At 45.2% G+C, this 17,666-nt stretch overlaps 1 protein-coding gene across 2 annotated transcripts in view; it reads left to right on the plus strand.

The window, feature by feature from the left end:
• The window catches only part of FIRRM (FIGNL1 interacting regulator of recombination and mitosis), a 983,706-nt gene that overhangs the window by 22,873 nt on the left and 943,167 nt on the right, over positions 1-17,666 (plus strand). For both annotated transcript variants that reach the window (XM_077276297.1, XM_077276298.1), the window contains exons 2-3: positions 15,543-15,582; positions 15,661-15,749. In XM_077276297.1, coding sequence (XP_077132412.1) covers positions 15,543-15,582; positions 15,661-15,749 — 129 coding nt within the window. The remainder of the gene's footprint in view (positions 1-15,542; positions 15,583-15,660; positions 15,750-17,666) is intronic.

Here is a 17,666-nt window from a genome sequence, read left to right on the forward strand (position 1 = left end):
TGTGAAAGCAGCCTAAGGCTATTTTCACACTTGCGTTTTTAGCAATCCGTCTTTTTTGGAAAAAAACGGATCCTGAAAATGTGCTCGCAAGATGCGTTTTTTACCCATAGACTTGTATTAGTGAGGGATCGCGACGGATGGCCACACGTCGCGTCCGTCGTGCAACGGATGCGTCGTGTTTTGGCGGACCGTTGGCACGTCCCTCGCGTCTGCCATTTTCTACTGCGCATGCGCAGCCAAAACTCCGCCCCCTCCTCCCCGGACTTCAGAATGGGCAGCGGATGCGTAGATAAACTGCATCCGCTGCCCACGACGTGCACAAATTTCACAACGTGCGTCAGTACGTAGGCCTGACGCATAGCGACGGACCCGTACCGACGCAAGTGTGAAACAGGCCTTAATGAGCGTTTAATTTAATAAAAAAATGGAAAAAAACGGCATGGGCTCCCGCGCAATTTTCTGCGCCAGAGGGGGAAAGCCGGGGGCCAATATTTGTAGCCTGCTATGAATATCAGCCCGCAGCTGTCTGCGTAGCCTTTACTGGCTATTAAAATAGGGGGACCCCCAAACAAATGACATGGGGTCCCCCTATATTTTATAGCCAGAAAGGCTACGCAGACAGCTGCGGGCTGATATTCATAGCCTAGAGAGGGGCCATGGATATTGGCCCCCCCGGGCTACAAATACCAGTCCGCAGCCGCCCCAGAAATGGCGCATCTGTAAGATGCGCCAATTCCGGCACTTAGCCCCTCTTCCCACTCCCGTGTAGCGGTGGGATATGGGGTAATAAGGGGTTAATGTCACCTTGCTATTGTAAGGTGACATTAAGCCGGGTTAATAACGGAGAGGCGTCAATAAGACGCCTATCCGTTATTAATCCAATACTAATAAAGGGTTAATAAAACGCACACATTAGGAAAAAAGTATTTTAATATTCTTCATTTAACCATACTTACCATACTTCAGCGCCTGCAAAAAATGTAAAATAATAAACCGCATACTACCTGTCCGCCGTAGTCCAATTAATAACGAGTGTCCCACGACGATCTCCCCTATAGAACAGTGACATCGGGTGATGTCACTGCTCTATAGGACCCTCAGTGACACACGGACAGGAGACAATGGCTCCTGCAGTGCATCACTGAGGTTACTAAAGTTCACTGGTCTCACTTTATGGCAAAAAGCTGCGTGGGAACTTTCTCATACAGCAATGCCATAAAGTGAGACTAGGGACTATTTTCTCACAGGGGCGTAGGAATACATTGCGGGGAATACATTGTGGAAGGATACATTCCTCCCCTCATTGTGTTCCTGGAGCCCCTGGTGAGCGGTCGCATCATCAGATGCTCCTGCTCTCCACGGGAGATCGTCGTGGGACACTCGTTTTAATTGGATTTCTGCGGATCAGGGAGTATAGTGTTTGTTTATTATTTTAATATTTTTTACAGATGACAATGGCTTCGGGGAACAAAGTGACAAGTGATGGTGAGTATGTACTCTGTTACATGTACTGTATGTCTGTATGTATGTATGTACTGTATGTATGTACTGTATGCAGCATATCGTCGCATGTTGCATGTCGTCGCATGTTGCATGCTGTCGCATGTTGCATGTCGTCGCATGGTGCATGTCGTCGCATGGTGCATGTCGTCGCATGCTGCATGTCGTCGCATGCTGCATGTCGTCGCATGCTGCATGTCGCTGCATGGTGCATGTCGCCGCATGGTGCATGTCGTCGCATGGTGCATGTCGCCGCATGGTGCATGTCGTCGCATGGTGCATGTCGTCGCATGGTGCATGTCGTCGCATGCTGCATGTCGTCGCATGCTGCATGTCGTCGCATGCTGCATGTCGTCGCATGGTGCATGTCGTCGCATGGTGCATGTCGTCGCATGGTGCATGTCGTCGCATGGTGCATGTCGTCGCATGCTGCATGTCGTCGCATGCTGCATGTCGTCGCATGCTGCATGTCGTCGCATGCTGCATGTCGTCGCATGCTGCATGTCGTCGCATGCTGCATGTCGTCGCATGCTGCATGTCGTCGCATGCTGCATGTCGTCGCATGCTGCATGTCGTCGCATGCTGCATGTCGTCGCATGCTGCATGTCGTCGCATGCTGCATGTCGTCGCATGCTGCATGTCGTCGCATGCTGCATGTCGTCGCATGCTGCATGTCGTCGCATGCTGCATGTCGTCGCATGCTGCATGTCGTCGCATGCTGCATGTCGTCGCATGGTGCATGCCGTCGCATGGAGCATGCCGTCGCATGGAGCATGCCGTCGCATGGAGCATGCCGTCGCATGGAGCATGCCGTCGCATGGAGCATGCCGTCGCATGCTGCATGTCGTCGCATGGCGCATGTCGCATGGTGCATGTTCTGTATGTGTGTATGTACTGTATATGTGTGTTTTTTTGTTTTTTTTTTTACATTCAACACATTAGCCGGATGATGGGACTATTACTGTCCCATCATTGGCTAATGTGTCACTGACTGTCACTGTTGCAGGCAGAGCCCGATGGGACTTGTAGACAATGCCTGCACACAGAGAGAGACACACACACACCAAAGACCACCCCACCCCCCGCAGCAGACCCAGCACATACCGGCACCGGCAGCAGAGCCCCGGCGCCGGCCCCCACCCCCACATACCGGCGCCATATTCACATACCGGCGCTGGCACACAGAGCACCGGCGCCGACACGTACATACAGACCCCAGCGCCTGCACCTTCATCATCTCTGCCTAGCCCTGCCCGCCCCCAGCACAGTCCCGCCCACCCCGCAGGCAGCCACCAGCCCCGCCCACAGCCCAGTCACTCTTGATGAGTGACTGCTCTGACTGTGCGGCTGGGACACACCTGCTGCTGACGTCACGTCAATTTCCAGAGTCTGGAAATTGACATGACGTCGGCGGAAATAAGCGGCAGCTGCAGCCTGGGGATCACGTGACCCGGACTCAGCCGGCGCTACAGCGCCGCTCACAGGCAAAAACGGCAACAAAAGGTATTTGCACAATTCATCAGGGGCCCCGGGGGGATACATTGGGGGGTTAATTGAAAGTAGTGGACAACCCCTTTAAGAACTTACCATGTGTTAGAGTGCCACCTTCTTTCCTCCTGCCATAATATAAAGTATATACTGCTGGTGTCACTGCCAGAGATCCACATTAAAAAGCGAAGCCATAAAAAGAATCCTGGTGATTGATGATAAAAATGAGTGTCCGTATTAGGCCACGTTCACACCTTAAGTATTTGGATAGTATTTTACATCAGTATTTTTAAGCCAAAAATCAGGAGTGGAACAATAAGTAAAAAAGTATAATAGAAACACTTCACCACTTCTGTATTATTCACCCACTCCTGGTTTTGGCTTACAAATATTGATGTAAAATACTGGGCAAATAGTGAAAGTGGCCTGAAAAGATAACCCACTGAAGATAGATTTTGGCATTCCCAGTTTCAGATGATTTTAACTGATGCTTTAAGAGTTAGTGGATAAAAAAAAAGTTAGTCTGCCTGATTCAGTGAATGAAAAACCAAAGCTTCTCTTGAAGGGTAACGCTCACACACATTCTTAATCCCGGTACAGATTGGTGTATGTCTCAGTCAGTATACAGACTGCAATATCCAAAGTATGGGCCTCCCAACCGGAGCTGCCTGCCTCATGTATCTGAGGTTGTGTGTTTGGTTTGGAAGACCAAAGTCAGTTCGGGTTTGGTTAAGTTTGTATACTGTATAACTTTAGGACATGTTCACATGAATGTGTAAAAATCATCCTTGTGTCCGTTTTTATTTCGGGGTGTGGTCAGTTTTCATCCATCTACATTCAATAATGTAAATGATATAATAATACAAATATATTTGTAGAAATCAGATGGCACTCTTATCTTCTGTGTGGGATTCAATTTATTTCTTTACACTGAACCTCCGTTTGTATGAAATGCTCATCTGAACAGCCGTCTTGTGTTACATTGGTTAGTGTGTGGTCTAATCTGTACTCAACACTCGTCTATTATATGGTTGTCTAAACCATTCCTTATGCTGAAAATAAATTTTCAAGGGGCATGAAGTGTAAGATTGTTAGGATTTTTTTTAAACAGAATGCAAAATGCAAGACTTTAAATTAAATAATATATATCTTCTCAAAATCTTGATTTTTTACCTCTGCTTGTTTGGTTACTAATGGTCGACAGTGCATGTCCCTACTCTTCAGCATCTTTCAGTGTTGTTGCATTATTCTTCTGCAATGGAACAAGTCTGCTTTCAGATGACCGGGAACCTGAGTGGAGTAAGGAATCTCTTTATAACCACTTTTGTCCTCCGCTTTCCAGGCTACAAAGTGGAGCAGTGAATCAATAATTTATGAAGAGCAGCATGGCCAAAGTTAACTCTATGTAGCTGCTCCATCTAAGTCAGTCAAGTAAATGGCATTGTATTAAGATGCCCAGTTTGTGTGCAAAGGAATATATATACGGTATATTAGGGTGCCAAGGAAATGCATGGTAAAAATTAAGTAGCAAGTTTTTGAAGGTCTTACCTCCTAATTTTGTTCCTTTTTGGTCATAGATATTTTATAATTTCCTTCTTTTAAGATTAGTTATCATTTACTGGTTGCTCCATTGCACATCATATTGCCGTTTTAAATGTTTGTTTAGTATTTATCGTCATGCATATCCCGCGTTATGTATGGTTTGTTATACCATTTACCGATCAGATTAATTGATTTTATTTTTTGATAGATCGGGCGTCTCTGAACGCGGCAATACCAAAATGTGTGGTTTTTTTTTTTTTTTTTTTTTTTTTTTACACTTTAATTTTTAATGGGATAATTCACATGGCTTGAGCTTAAATTTAATGTCAACATATTTTATATTGTGAATCCTTATGCCAAAAGGAACAAATTTCAGTGGTTCAAATTTGCAAAGTTCACTTCTCCTTGGCAGTATATAGCAGTATAGAACACTGCCCACGCAGTATAGAACACTGCCCACGCAGTATAGAACACTGCCCACGCAGTATAGAACACTGCCCACGCAGTATAGAACACTGCCCACGCAGTATAGAACACTGCCCACGCAGTATAGAACACTGCCCACGCAGTATAGAACACTGCCCACGCAGTATAGAACACTGCCCACGCAGTATAGAACACTGCCCACGCAGTATAGAACACTGCCCCCGCAGTATAGAACACTGCCCCCGCAGTATAGAACACTGCCCCCGCAGTATAGAACACTGCCCCCGCAGTATAGAACACTGCCCCCGCAGTATAGAACACTGCCCCCGCAGTATAGAACACTGCCCCCGCAGTATAGAACACTGCCCCCGCAGTATAGAACACTGCCCCCGCAGTATAGAACACTGCCCCCGCAGTATAGAACACTGCCCCCGCAGTATAGAACACTGCCCACGCAGTATAGAACACTGCCCACGCAGTATAGAACACTGCCCACGCAGTATAGAACACTGCCCACGCAGTATAGAACACTGCCCACGCAGTATAGAACACTGCCCACGCAGTATAGAACACTGCCCACGCAGTATAGAACACTGCCCACGCAGTATAGAACACTGCCCACGCAGTATAGAACACTGCCCACGCAGTATAGAACACTGCCCACGCAGTATAGAACACTGCCCACGCAGTATAGAACACTGCCCACGCAGTATAGAACACTGCCCACGCAGTATAGAACACTGCCCACGCAGTATAGAACACTGCCCACGCAGTATAGAACACTGCCCACGCAGTATAGAACACTGCCCACGCAGTATAGAACACTGCCCACGCAGTATAGAACACTGCCCACGCAGTATAGAACACTGCCCACGCAGTATAGAACACTGCCCACGCAGTATAGAACACTGCCCACGCAGTATAGAACACTGCCCACGCAGTATAGAACACTGCCCACGCAGTATAGAACACTGCCCACGCAGTATAGAACACTGCCCACGCAGTATAGAACACTGCCCACGCAGTATAGAACACTGCCCACGCAGTATAGAACACTGCCCACGCAGTATAGAACACTGCCCACGCAGTATAGAACACTGCCCACGCAGTATAGAACACTGCCCACGCAGTATAGAACACTGCCCACGCAGTATAGAACACTGCCCACGCAGTATAGAACACTGCCCACGCAGTATAGAACACTGCCCACGCAGTATAGAACACTGCCCACGCAGTATAGAACACTGCCCACGCAGTATAGAACACTGCCCACGCAGTATAGAACACTGCCCACGCAGTATAGAACACTGCCCACGCAGTATAGAACACTGCCCACGCAGTATAGAACACTGCCCACGCAGTATAGAACACTGCCCACGCAGTATAGAACACTGCCCACGCAGTATAGAACACTGCCCACGCAGTATAGAACACTGCCCACGCAGTATAGAACACTGCCCACGCAGTATAGAACACTGCCCACGCAGTATAGAACACTGCCCACGCAGTATAGAACACTGCCCACGCAGTATAGAACACTGCCCACGCAGTATAGAACACTGCCCACGCAGTATAGAACACTGCCCACGCAGTATAGAACACTGCCCACGCAGTATAGAACACTGCCCACGCAGTATAGAACACTGCCCACGCAGTATAGAACACTGCCCACGCAGTATAGAACACTGCCCACGCAGTATAGAACACTGCCCACGCAGTATAGAACACTGCCCACGCAGTATAGAACACTGCCCACGCAGTATAGAACACTGCCCACGCAGTATAGAACACTGCCCACGCAGTATAGAACACTGCCCACGCAGTATAGAACACTGCCCACGCAGTATAGAACACTGCCCACGCAGTATAGAACACTGCCCACGCAGTATAGAACACTGCCCACGCAGTATAGAACACTGCCCACGCAGTATAGAACACTGCCCACGCAGTATAGAACACTGCCCACGCAGTATAGAACACTGCCCACGCAGTATAGAACACTGCCCACGCAGTATAGAACACTGCCCACGCAGTATAGAACACTGCCCACGCAGTATAGAACACTGCCCACGCAGTATAGAACACTGCCCACGCAGTATAGAACACTGCCCACGCAGTATAGAACACTGCCCACGCAGTATAGAACACTGCCCACGCAGTATAGAACACTGCCCACGCAGTATAGAACACTGCCCACGCAGTATAGAACACTGCCCACGCAGTATAGAACACTGCCCACGCAGTATAGAACACTGCCCACGCAGTATAGAACACTGCCCACGCAGTATAGAACACTGCCCACGCAGTATAGAACACTGCCCACGCAGTATAGAACACTGCCCACGCAGTATAGAACACTGCCCACGCAGTATAGAACACTGCCCACGCAGTATAGAACACTGCCCACGCAGTATAGAACACTGCCCACGCAGTATAGAACACTGCCCACGCAGTATAGAACACTGCCCACGCAGTATAGAACACTGCCCACGCAGTATAGAACACTGCCCACGCAGTATAGAACACTGCCCACGCAGTATAGAACACTGCCCACGCAGTATAGAACACTGCCCACGCAGTATAGAACACTGCCCACGCAGTATAGAACACTGCCCACGCAGTATAGAACACTGCCCACGCAGTATAGAACACTGCCCACATACTATTTAGCAGTGTGGGCACCATATTCCTGTTAAAAAAAAAAAAAGAATGAAAATAAAAAATAGTTATATACTCACCCTCCGGCGTGGCGGTCTCGTGAGACTGCTAAGTCATCTGGGTAATTTCGCAATGCTTTGCCGGGAACGGAAGCTGGCGGTAGCCTCGCGCGCTTCGATGGACGACGGAAGGTGATAATAGCACGATTTTTTAATTTTTTTAAATTATTTTTAACATTAGATCTTTTTACTATTGATGCTGCATAGGCAGCATCAATAGTAAAAAGTTGGTCACACAAGGTTAATAGCAGCATTAACGGAGTGCGTTACACCGTGGCATAACGCGGTCCGTTAACGCTGCCATTAACCCTGTGTGCTGACTGGAGGGGAGTATGGAGCGGGCACTGACTGGACGGAACTAGGGAGGGGCGAATTCGCGGCCACATATATACATACACACACACAGTACAGACCAAAAGTTTGGACACACCTTTTCATTTAAAGATTTTTCTGTATTTTCATGACTATGAAAATTGTACATTCACACTGAAGGCATCAAATCTATGAATTAACACATGTGGAATTATAACGATATAACAGAAGAAGAAATGAAGGCCGCACTCACCGATCTCTTTGCAGGTAACTTTATTAGAAGTCCATCTTCACGGCACGGGGGTGTATATTACAGGATTTGTGAGAGCCGAACGACGGCCGTTTCGCACCTACCAGGTGCTTCTACGGGTTCACTGAATGGACGGACATGACGCCTTAAGATAGGTGCAAGGGAATTATATACTTAACAAAAAAGTGTGAAACAACTGAAAATATGACTTAGCTATTCCAGGTTCTTCAAAGTAGCCACCTTTTGCTTTGATGACTGCTTTGCACACTCTTGGCATTATCTTGATGAGCTTCAAGAGGTAGTCACCGGGAATGGTCTTCCAACAATCTTGAAGGAGTTCCCAGAGATTCTTAGCTCTTGTTGGCCCTTTTGCCTTCACTATGCGGTCCAGCTCACCCCAAACCATCTCGATTGGGTTCAGGTCTGGTGACTGTGGAGGCCAGGTCATCTGGCGTAGCACCACATCACTCTCCTTCTTGGTCAAATAACCCTTACACAGCCTGGAGGTGTGCTTTGGGTCATTGTCCTGTTGAAAAATAAATGATGGTCCAACTAAACGCAAAATGGATAGAATAGCATGCCGCTTTCAAGATGCTGTGGTAGCCATGCTGGTTCAGTATGCCTTCAATTTTGAATAAATCCCCAACAGTGTCACCAGCAAAGCACCCACACACCATCACACCTCCTCCTCCATGCTTCACAGTGGGAATCAGGCATGTAGAGTCCATCCGTTCACCTCTTCTGCATCGCACAATGACACGGTGGTTGGAATCAAAGATCTCAAATTTGGACTCATCAGACCAAAGCACAGATTTCCACTGGTCTAATGTCCATTCCTTGTGTTCTTTAGCCCAAACAAGTCTCTTCTGCTTGTTGCCTGTCCTTAGCAGTGGTTTCCTAGCAGCTATTTTACCATGAAGGCCTGCTGCACAAAGTCTCTTAACAGTTGTAGAGATGTGTCTGCTGCTAGAACTCTGTGTGGCATTGACCTGGTCTCTAATCTGAGCTGCTGTTAACCTGCGATTTCTGAGGCTGGTGACTCGGATAAACTTATCCTCAGAAGTATAGGTGACTCTTGGTCTTCCTTTCCTGGGGCGGTCCTCATGTGAGCCAGTTTCTTTGTAGCGCTTGATGGTTTTGCCACTGCACTTGGGGACACTTTCAAAGTTTTCCAATTTTTCGGACTGACTGACCTTCATTTCTTAAAGTAATGATGGCCACTCGTTTTTCTTTACTTAGCTGCTTTTTCCTTGCCATAATACAAATTCTAACAGTCTATTCGGTAGGACTATCAGCTGTGTATCCACCAGACTTCTGCTCAACACAACTGATAGTCCCAACCCCATTTATAAGGCAAGAAATCCCACTTATTAAATCTGACAGGGCACACCTGTGAAGTGAAAACCTTTTCCGGTGACTACCTCTTGAAGCTCATCAAGAGAATGCCAAGAGTGTGCAAAGCAGTCATCAAAGCAAGAGGTGGCTACTTTGAAGAACCTAGAATAGCTAAGTCATATTTTCAGTTGTGTCACACTTTTTTGTTAAGTATATAATTCCACATGTGTTAATTCATAGTTTTGATGCCTTCAGTGTGAATGTACAATTTTCATAGCCATGAAAATACTGAAAAATCTTTAAATGAGAAGGTGTGTCCAAACTTTTGGTCTGTACTGTATGTATACAGTTAGGTCCATATATATTTGGACAGAGACAACATTTTTCTAATTTTGGTTATATACATTACCACAATGAATTTTGAACAAAACAATTCAGATGCAGTTGAAATTCAGACTTTCAGCTTTCATTTGAGGGTAGCCACATTAAAATTGGTTGAACGGTTTAGGAGTTTCAGCTCCTGAACATGTGCCACCCTGTTTTTAAAGGGACCAAAAGTAATTGGACAATTGACTCCAAGGTTATTTCATGGACAGGTGTGGGCAATCCCTTCGTTATGTCATTCTCAAGCAGATAAAAGGCCTGGAGTTAAGGTGTGGTGCTTGCATTTGGAAGGTTTTGCTGTGAAGTAAACATGCGGTCAAAGGAGCTCTCCATGCAGGTGAAACAAGCCATCCTTAAGCTGCGAAAACAGAAAAAAACCATCCGAGAAATTGCTACAATATTAGGAGTGGCAAAATCTACAGGTTGGTGCATCCTAAGAAAGAAAGCAAGCACTGGTGAACTCATCAATGCAAAAATACCTGGGCGCCCACGGATGACAACAGTGGTGGATGATCGCAGAATAATCTCCATGGTGAAGAGAAACCCCTTCACAGCAGCCAACCAAGTGAACAACACTCTCCAGGAGGTAGGTGTATCAATATCCAAATCTATCATAAAGAGAAGACTGCATGAAAGTAAATACAGAGGGTTCACCGCACGGTGCAAGCCACTCATAAGCATCTACTATATAATTGTCTAAGGGTCGCTTCCGTCTTTCTGTCTGTCCGGAAATCCCAAGTCGCTGATTGGTCGCGGCAAAAAGGCAATGACCAATCAGCAACGGGCACAGTCTGGCGGCAAAATGGCCGCTCCTTACTCCCCGCAGTCAGTATTCACAAAGGGTTAACGGCGGTGTTAACGCTGCTATTAACCCTGTGTGACCAACTTTTTACTATTGATGCTGCCTATGCAGCATCAATAGTAAAAAGATCTGTTAAAAAAAAAGTAAAAACAAATCATTATATACTCGCCTTCCGTTGGCCCCCCCGCATCCAGCGAAGGCCTTTCCCGCTCCTCGCGACGCACCGGTGACGTAAACTTGCTCCCCTGAAGAAGCCACATTCTTAGTGGCGATACGCGTGGAGTTCTCCCGCTACTACCCCTTGCTCATATGGCTTATTGCGGGGTCTGAGCTCTGGCTGTCCCTTTTCCTTACCTTTTGGTGGATAACAGGTTGTATATCAACAGGGATGGATGTTTTTTGACCATGCTATACTTTGTATTTTTGTCAATGACCAGGACACCTTACTAGGTGTATCCAGCTGGGTTTGTTTGGATGGTTGTATGTTAGGATTTTGGGATTTTTCTCCTCTTTATCTTCCATTCATACTATATTACTCACTTACCCGGTCATGGTCTTTATCGCTTTCCAGACCTGATGATATATGTGTATGTATGTGCATATATCTTTGCATGGGCATCTATTGAAAACATCTTTTTCTGTTCCACCACACAATTTATATGGTACTGTGAATAGATGGGATTGCTCGTATTTATATATTTTTTTATATGACAGTATAATGCTTTTTGCTTAGTCCATGTTTACAATATTGAGCATATCTAGGTAGTTATGGGGTGTCCATGTTCCATATTATTGGGCATGGCCTTTCTGGATTTTCATAAATTGTTTTAAATGTTGTGTCCTTAGTGTTAACAATTGTGTTGTATTTTTTCTGTAATAAACTGAGTGATTAATCTGTCTGGGTGTTCCCTAAATATATGGGCATGCTTTTTTCTTGTGTTTCGCATGTTCTCAATTCATGTTGCCCATAGGTGAACCCCATTCTTAATATTATTACTTATGTTATACAGTGGTGCCCTCCACACCCCATTTCCTGCTCCGGTGACCTGTCCATGCATTGCGGTCTCACGAGATGATGACGTAGCGGTCTCGTGAGACCGCTACGTCGTCATCTCGCGAGACCGAAATGCACTCTTGGGACCGGAGCGTCGCGAGGAGCATTGGTAAACGCTTCGGCTGGATCTGGGGGGCCGACAGAGGGTGAGTATATAACTATTTTTTATTTTAATTCTTTTTTTTAACAGGGATATGGTACCCACATTGCTATATACTACATGAGCTGTGTTAGATACTACATCTCTGTGCTATATTCTACGTGGCTGTGCAATATATTACGTGGCTGTGCAATATGCTACGTGGATGGGCAATATACTACGTGTCTGTGCTATATACTACACTGTGTTCCAAATTATTATGCAAATATTTCCTTATATTTTCTCTAAATTACCCATCTGAATTGCAGTCATTGTTATTTTCCAGTCGTCTACTATTCTAGTATAATTGCAATGTTTTGGAACAAACTGCCTATGAAAACAGTATCTTTTTAAAAAAAAATAATAAACACTCAAAATGCATGTTCCAAATTATTATGCACAGCAGAGTTTTCAACCTTTTTTTTTTCTTTTATTTTGAACAAAAAAATGGTCAATTGTGAAATTATAAGCATTATCAGCTTATTACAAAATGAAATCAAACAGTTTTCAAGTGAAATCTTTATTCTAGGTGATGTAACATTTGCACATAGGTCCCCATATTCGAAATTAGCTTCTGAACTCTCTCGTCCATTGAATTTGTCAGTTTTTGGATGGTTTCTGCTTCAATTGTTTTGCATGTGGACAGAATACCCTCCCAGAGCTGTTGCTTAGATGTGAACTGCCTCCTGCCATCATAGACACTCCTTTTGATGATGCTCCAGATGTTCTCAATAGGGTTGAGGTCAGAGGAAGATGGTGGCCACACCATAAGTTTGTCCTCTTTTATGCCCATAGCAGCCAGAGATGCAGATGTGTTTTTTGCAGCATGAGACGGTGCATTATCATGCATGAAAATGATCTTGCTGCGGAAAGTTCTTCCTCTTGAACCATGGCAGGAAGTGTTGTTTTAGAAACTCCACATAGATTATGGAGTTCATCTTTACCCCTTCAGGGATCATAAAGGGGCCGACAATCTCTCTCCCCATGATTCCAGCTCAAAACATTACTCCACCTCCTCCTTGTTGGCGCCTTAGCCGTGTGTTCATGGGGTGTCCATCAACCAGCCATCCTCCACTCCATCCATCTGGACCATCGAGCGTTGCACGGCACTCATCGGTGAACAAAACAGTTTGGAAGTCAGTCTTCATGTATTGTTTGGCCCACTGGAGCCATTTCTGCTTGTGTGCAGTGGATAGAGGTAGTCGACAGGATGGCTTACGCACAGCTGCAAACCTCTGAAGGATCCTGCATCTTGTTCTGGGGAAGTTGGAGGCACCAGCAGCTTAAAAAACTTGTCTGCTGCTATGACAAGGCATTTTTGCAGCTGCTCTTTTAATCTTATGCAATTGCCTGTTGGAAAGAGTCCTCAATTTTTCCTTATCAGCACGCACACGTGTGTGCTGGGAATCGGCTACATACTTCTTGATTGTGCGATGATCACGATGAAGTGTCTTGGCAATGTTGATTGTAGTCATGCTTTGACCTAAATACTCCACAATTTGTTGCTTCTCAGCAGCCGACACATCCTTTTTCTTTCCCATTTTGGCAAAAAATGTAGGCTGCTTAATAATGTGGAACTGCCTTCATAAGTAGTCTTGCCTTTATTTGGACATACCTGCCAAACTAATTTGCACAGGTATCTGCAATTGCTTTCAGTGATCTAAAGAGCCCTGACACACATCACCATCAATGAGTTTAAATGACAAACAAAAAAAATTCTAACCTTATCACTCCTAAACTCTTTGTGCATAATAATTTGGAACACAGTGTATGTGCTATATACTACACCACTGTGCTATATACTACGCGGCTGTGCTATATACTACGTGGCCTGTTATATACTGCATGGGCTGTGTTATATACTACGTGGCTGTGCTATATACTACGTGGCTGTGGTATATATTATGTGGCTGGGCAATATAGTACATCGCTGTGCTATATACTACGTGGCCTGTTATATACTGCATGGGCAGTGTTATATACTATGTCTCTGTGCTATATACTACGTGGCTGTGCTATATTCTACGTGGCTGTGCAATATACTACGTGGCTGGGCAATATACTGCGTGGCAATTTGAACCATGCTTCGCTAATTGGTCGCGGCCAGTCGGCCGAATCCTGTGTGTAAATTGCATTATTCTGAAAACTTCATAAATAAACTACATACAGATTCTAGAATACCCGATGCGTTAGAATCGGGCCACCATCTAGTCAAGAATAAAAAGGCTAGACTGGACTTTGCTAAAAAACATCTAAAAAAGCCAGCACCGTTCTGTAAGGCTACGTTCACATTTGCGGCTAGCGCCGCAGCGTCGGGCGCCGCAGCGGCGCCGCATGCATCATGCGCCCCTATATTTAACATGGGGGCGCATGGACATGCGGTGCACTTGCTTTTTGCGCCGCATGCGTCCCTGCGGCGCCCGCGTCGGGGCGCAGAGGACGCAGCAAGTTGCATTTTTGCTGCGTCCAAAATCAATGGAAAAAAGGACGCATGCGGCGCAAAAAGCAGCGTTGTGCATGTGTTCACATTTGCGCTGTGCGTTGCGGCGGCGACGCTGCGGCGCACACCGCAAATGTGAACGTAGCCTTAGTACATTCTTTGGACAGATGAAACCAAGATCAACCTCTACCAGAATGATGGAAAGAGAAAAGTATGGCGAAGGCATGGTACAGCTCATGATCCAAAGCATACCACATCATCTGTAAAACTCGGCGGAGGCAGTGTGATGGCTTGGGCATGCATGGCTGCTAGTGGCACTGGGTCACTAGTGTTTATTGATGATGTGACAACGGGACAGAAGCAGCGGAATGAATTCTGAGGTATTCAGATACATACTGTGTGCTCAGATCCAGCCAAATGCAGCAAAACTGATTGGTCGTCGTTTCATACTACAGATGGGCAATGATCCAAAACCTAAAGCCAAAGCAACCCAGGAGATTATTAAAGCATAGAAGTGGAATATTCTTGAATGGCCAAGTCAGTCACCTGATCTCAACCCAATTGAGCATGCATTTCACTTTCACTTGTTAAAGACTAAAGGCCCACAAACAAACAGCAACTGAATACCACCGCAGTGAAGGCCTGGCAGAGCATCAAAAAGGAGGCAACACAGCGTCTGGTGATGTCCATGAGTTCAAGACTTCAGGCAGTCATTGCCAACAAAGGGTTTTCAACCAAGTACTAAAAATGAACATTTTATTTAAAATTATTGAATCTGTCCAATTACTTTTGGTCCCTTTTAAAAACAGTGGCACATGTTAAGGAGCTGAAACTCCTAAACCCTTCATCCAATTTTAATGTCGATACCCTCAAATGAAAGCTGAAAGTCTGAAATTCAACTGCATCTGAATTGTTTTGTTCAAAATTCATTGTGGTAATGTCTATAACCAAAATTAGAAAAATTTTGTCTCTGTCCAAATATATATGGACCTAACTGTATATATTAGTATCACTGCTCCACAGCCCTCTTTACCAACATTATGGTGGCCCCACAATACCCCTGTATATGGGTATCATGGCTCCACTGCCCTCCTTATAAACAGTTTGATGGCCCCACAGTTATTGTATTCACCGATTCCTTAACTATTTATACTCCAGGTTTCAGTGTTCAGAAAACTGGAATGAAAAGATCCGTAAGAGAATTTTTTTTTTTTTATGTTACAAAGATATATTGTATTTCCATTTTGTCATTTTTCATTTTCTTCTCTCAGGATTGTTTAAAATAATTACAGAAATGTTTCTGCCTCATGTCCATGTTTTGGAGTTGGAACAAGACGTGTTTGTAAAACTTCTACCGCAGGTAATAAAACCAGAAGGCTGCTTTTCCCAATACATACTATGCAAATGTCTATTGTGAGACTAATTTCTTTTTGTGTACCTTGCTCTTGTTTGGTTTGTCTGGAAGTAGAAGGTGATATTTAGCCATCAAGTCTTTTTTTTTTTTTTTCCACACCATATTCACACGAACAACAGCTTTAATATTAATATTTTTCCAACATACTCCCGGATGCGAAGCATTGATAAATGTGTTGATGCTAAATAACAGAGTAAGATTATGACTCCTATTCTTAAAGGTGTTGTCCAAAATGGGAGTGGGGGATATAAAGCATACATTTGCTTAAGATAAAAACTATTGGAATACTAGTCTTATAGCAGCAATGCTGCTCCAGAGACAATCTGTGCAATGTATGAAGGTCCAAGATGATAAACTAAAGTATATAAATAAATGTGAAATCACAGAAACGTCTGACACTTTTCTGTAGTCACCTGACTGCTGCAGTCAATCACTGGGCTCAGCGGCTCACGCTAGTCTTTCTTCTTCCACACAGATTCACTCACTCTTTATTGGGATAATGATTCTTGAAATAAAAAAGGGATCATGGTGATAGTATTAGTAAAAATGGGCCAGTTCTTGCCTACATGATGGGTGTAGGCTTAGATATTAAGACTGTCTAACAAAGCAGCGCTTGGCCATGAAAAGTTGCAGAAAAGTACTGAAATGATTCAATGTACCATTTGCACATTGATATAATGGATTATGTTAATAACTAGATGGTGGCCTGATTCTAACGCATCGGGTATTCTAAAATATGTATGTAGTTTACAGCCACGTAGTATATAGCACAGCCACGTAGTATATAGCACAGAGATGTAGTATATAACAGCCCACGCAGTATTTAACACAGCCCACATAGTATATAGCACATCCCACGTAGTATATAGCAATATGGGCCCTATATCCCTGTTAAAAAAAAAAAAAAAAAAGAATAAAAATAAAAAATAGTGATATACTCACCCTCCGTCGGCCCCACATATCCAGCCGAGGCGTTTACCGATGCTCCTCGCAACGCTCCGGTCCCAAGAGTGCACTGCGGTCTCGCGAGATGATGACGTAGCGGTCTCACAAGACCTCTACGTAATCATCTCGTGAGACCGCAAAGCATGGACAGGTCACCGGAGCGTCGCAAGGAGCGGGAAAGGCGTCGGCCGGATCCGGGGGCCAAGGGAAAGTGAGTATATAATGATTTTTTCTTTTTATTATTATTTTTAACATCTTTTTACTATTGATGCCGCATAGGAAGCATCAATAGTGAAAAGTTGGTCACACAGGGTTAATAGCAGCTTTAACCCCATACTGACATCGGACGGGATAGTACATCCGATGTCAGCTCCCCTGCTTTGATGCAGGGCTCCGCGGTGAGCCCGCATCAAAGCCGGGACATGTCAGCTATTTTGAACAGCTGACATGTGCCCGCAATAGCGGCGGGTGAAATCGCGATTCACCCGCCGCTATTAACTAGTTAAATGCCGCTGTCAAACGCAGACAGCGGCATTTAACTACCGCATCCGGCCGGGCGGCCGGAAATGACGTCATCGCCGACCCCCGTCACATGATCGGGGGTCGGCGATGTGTCAGGACAGTAACCATAGAGGTCCTTGAGACCTCTATGGTTACTGATCGCCGGTAGCTGTGAGCGCCACCCTGTGGTCGGCGCTCACAGCACACCTGCAATTCTACTACATAGCAGCGAACAGCAGATCGCTGCTATGTAGCAGAGGCGATCGTGCTGTGCCAGCTTCTAGCCTCCCATGGAGGCTATTGAAGCATGGCAAAAGTTAAAAAAAATAAATAAAGTTAAAAAAAATGTGAAAAAAATAAAAAAAATATAAAAGTTTAAATCACCCCCCTTTCGCCCCAATCAAAATAAATCAATAA

The sequence above is a fragment of the Ranitomeya variabilis genome, chromosome 8 (assembly GCF_051348905.1).
Source record: "Ranitomeya variabilis isolate aRanVar5 chromosome 8, aRanVar5.hap1, whole genome shotgun sequence".
Lineage (NCBI taxonomy): Eukaryota > Metazoa > Chordata > Amphibia > Anura > Dendrobatidae > Ranitomeya > Ranitomeya variabilis.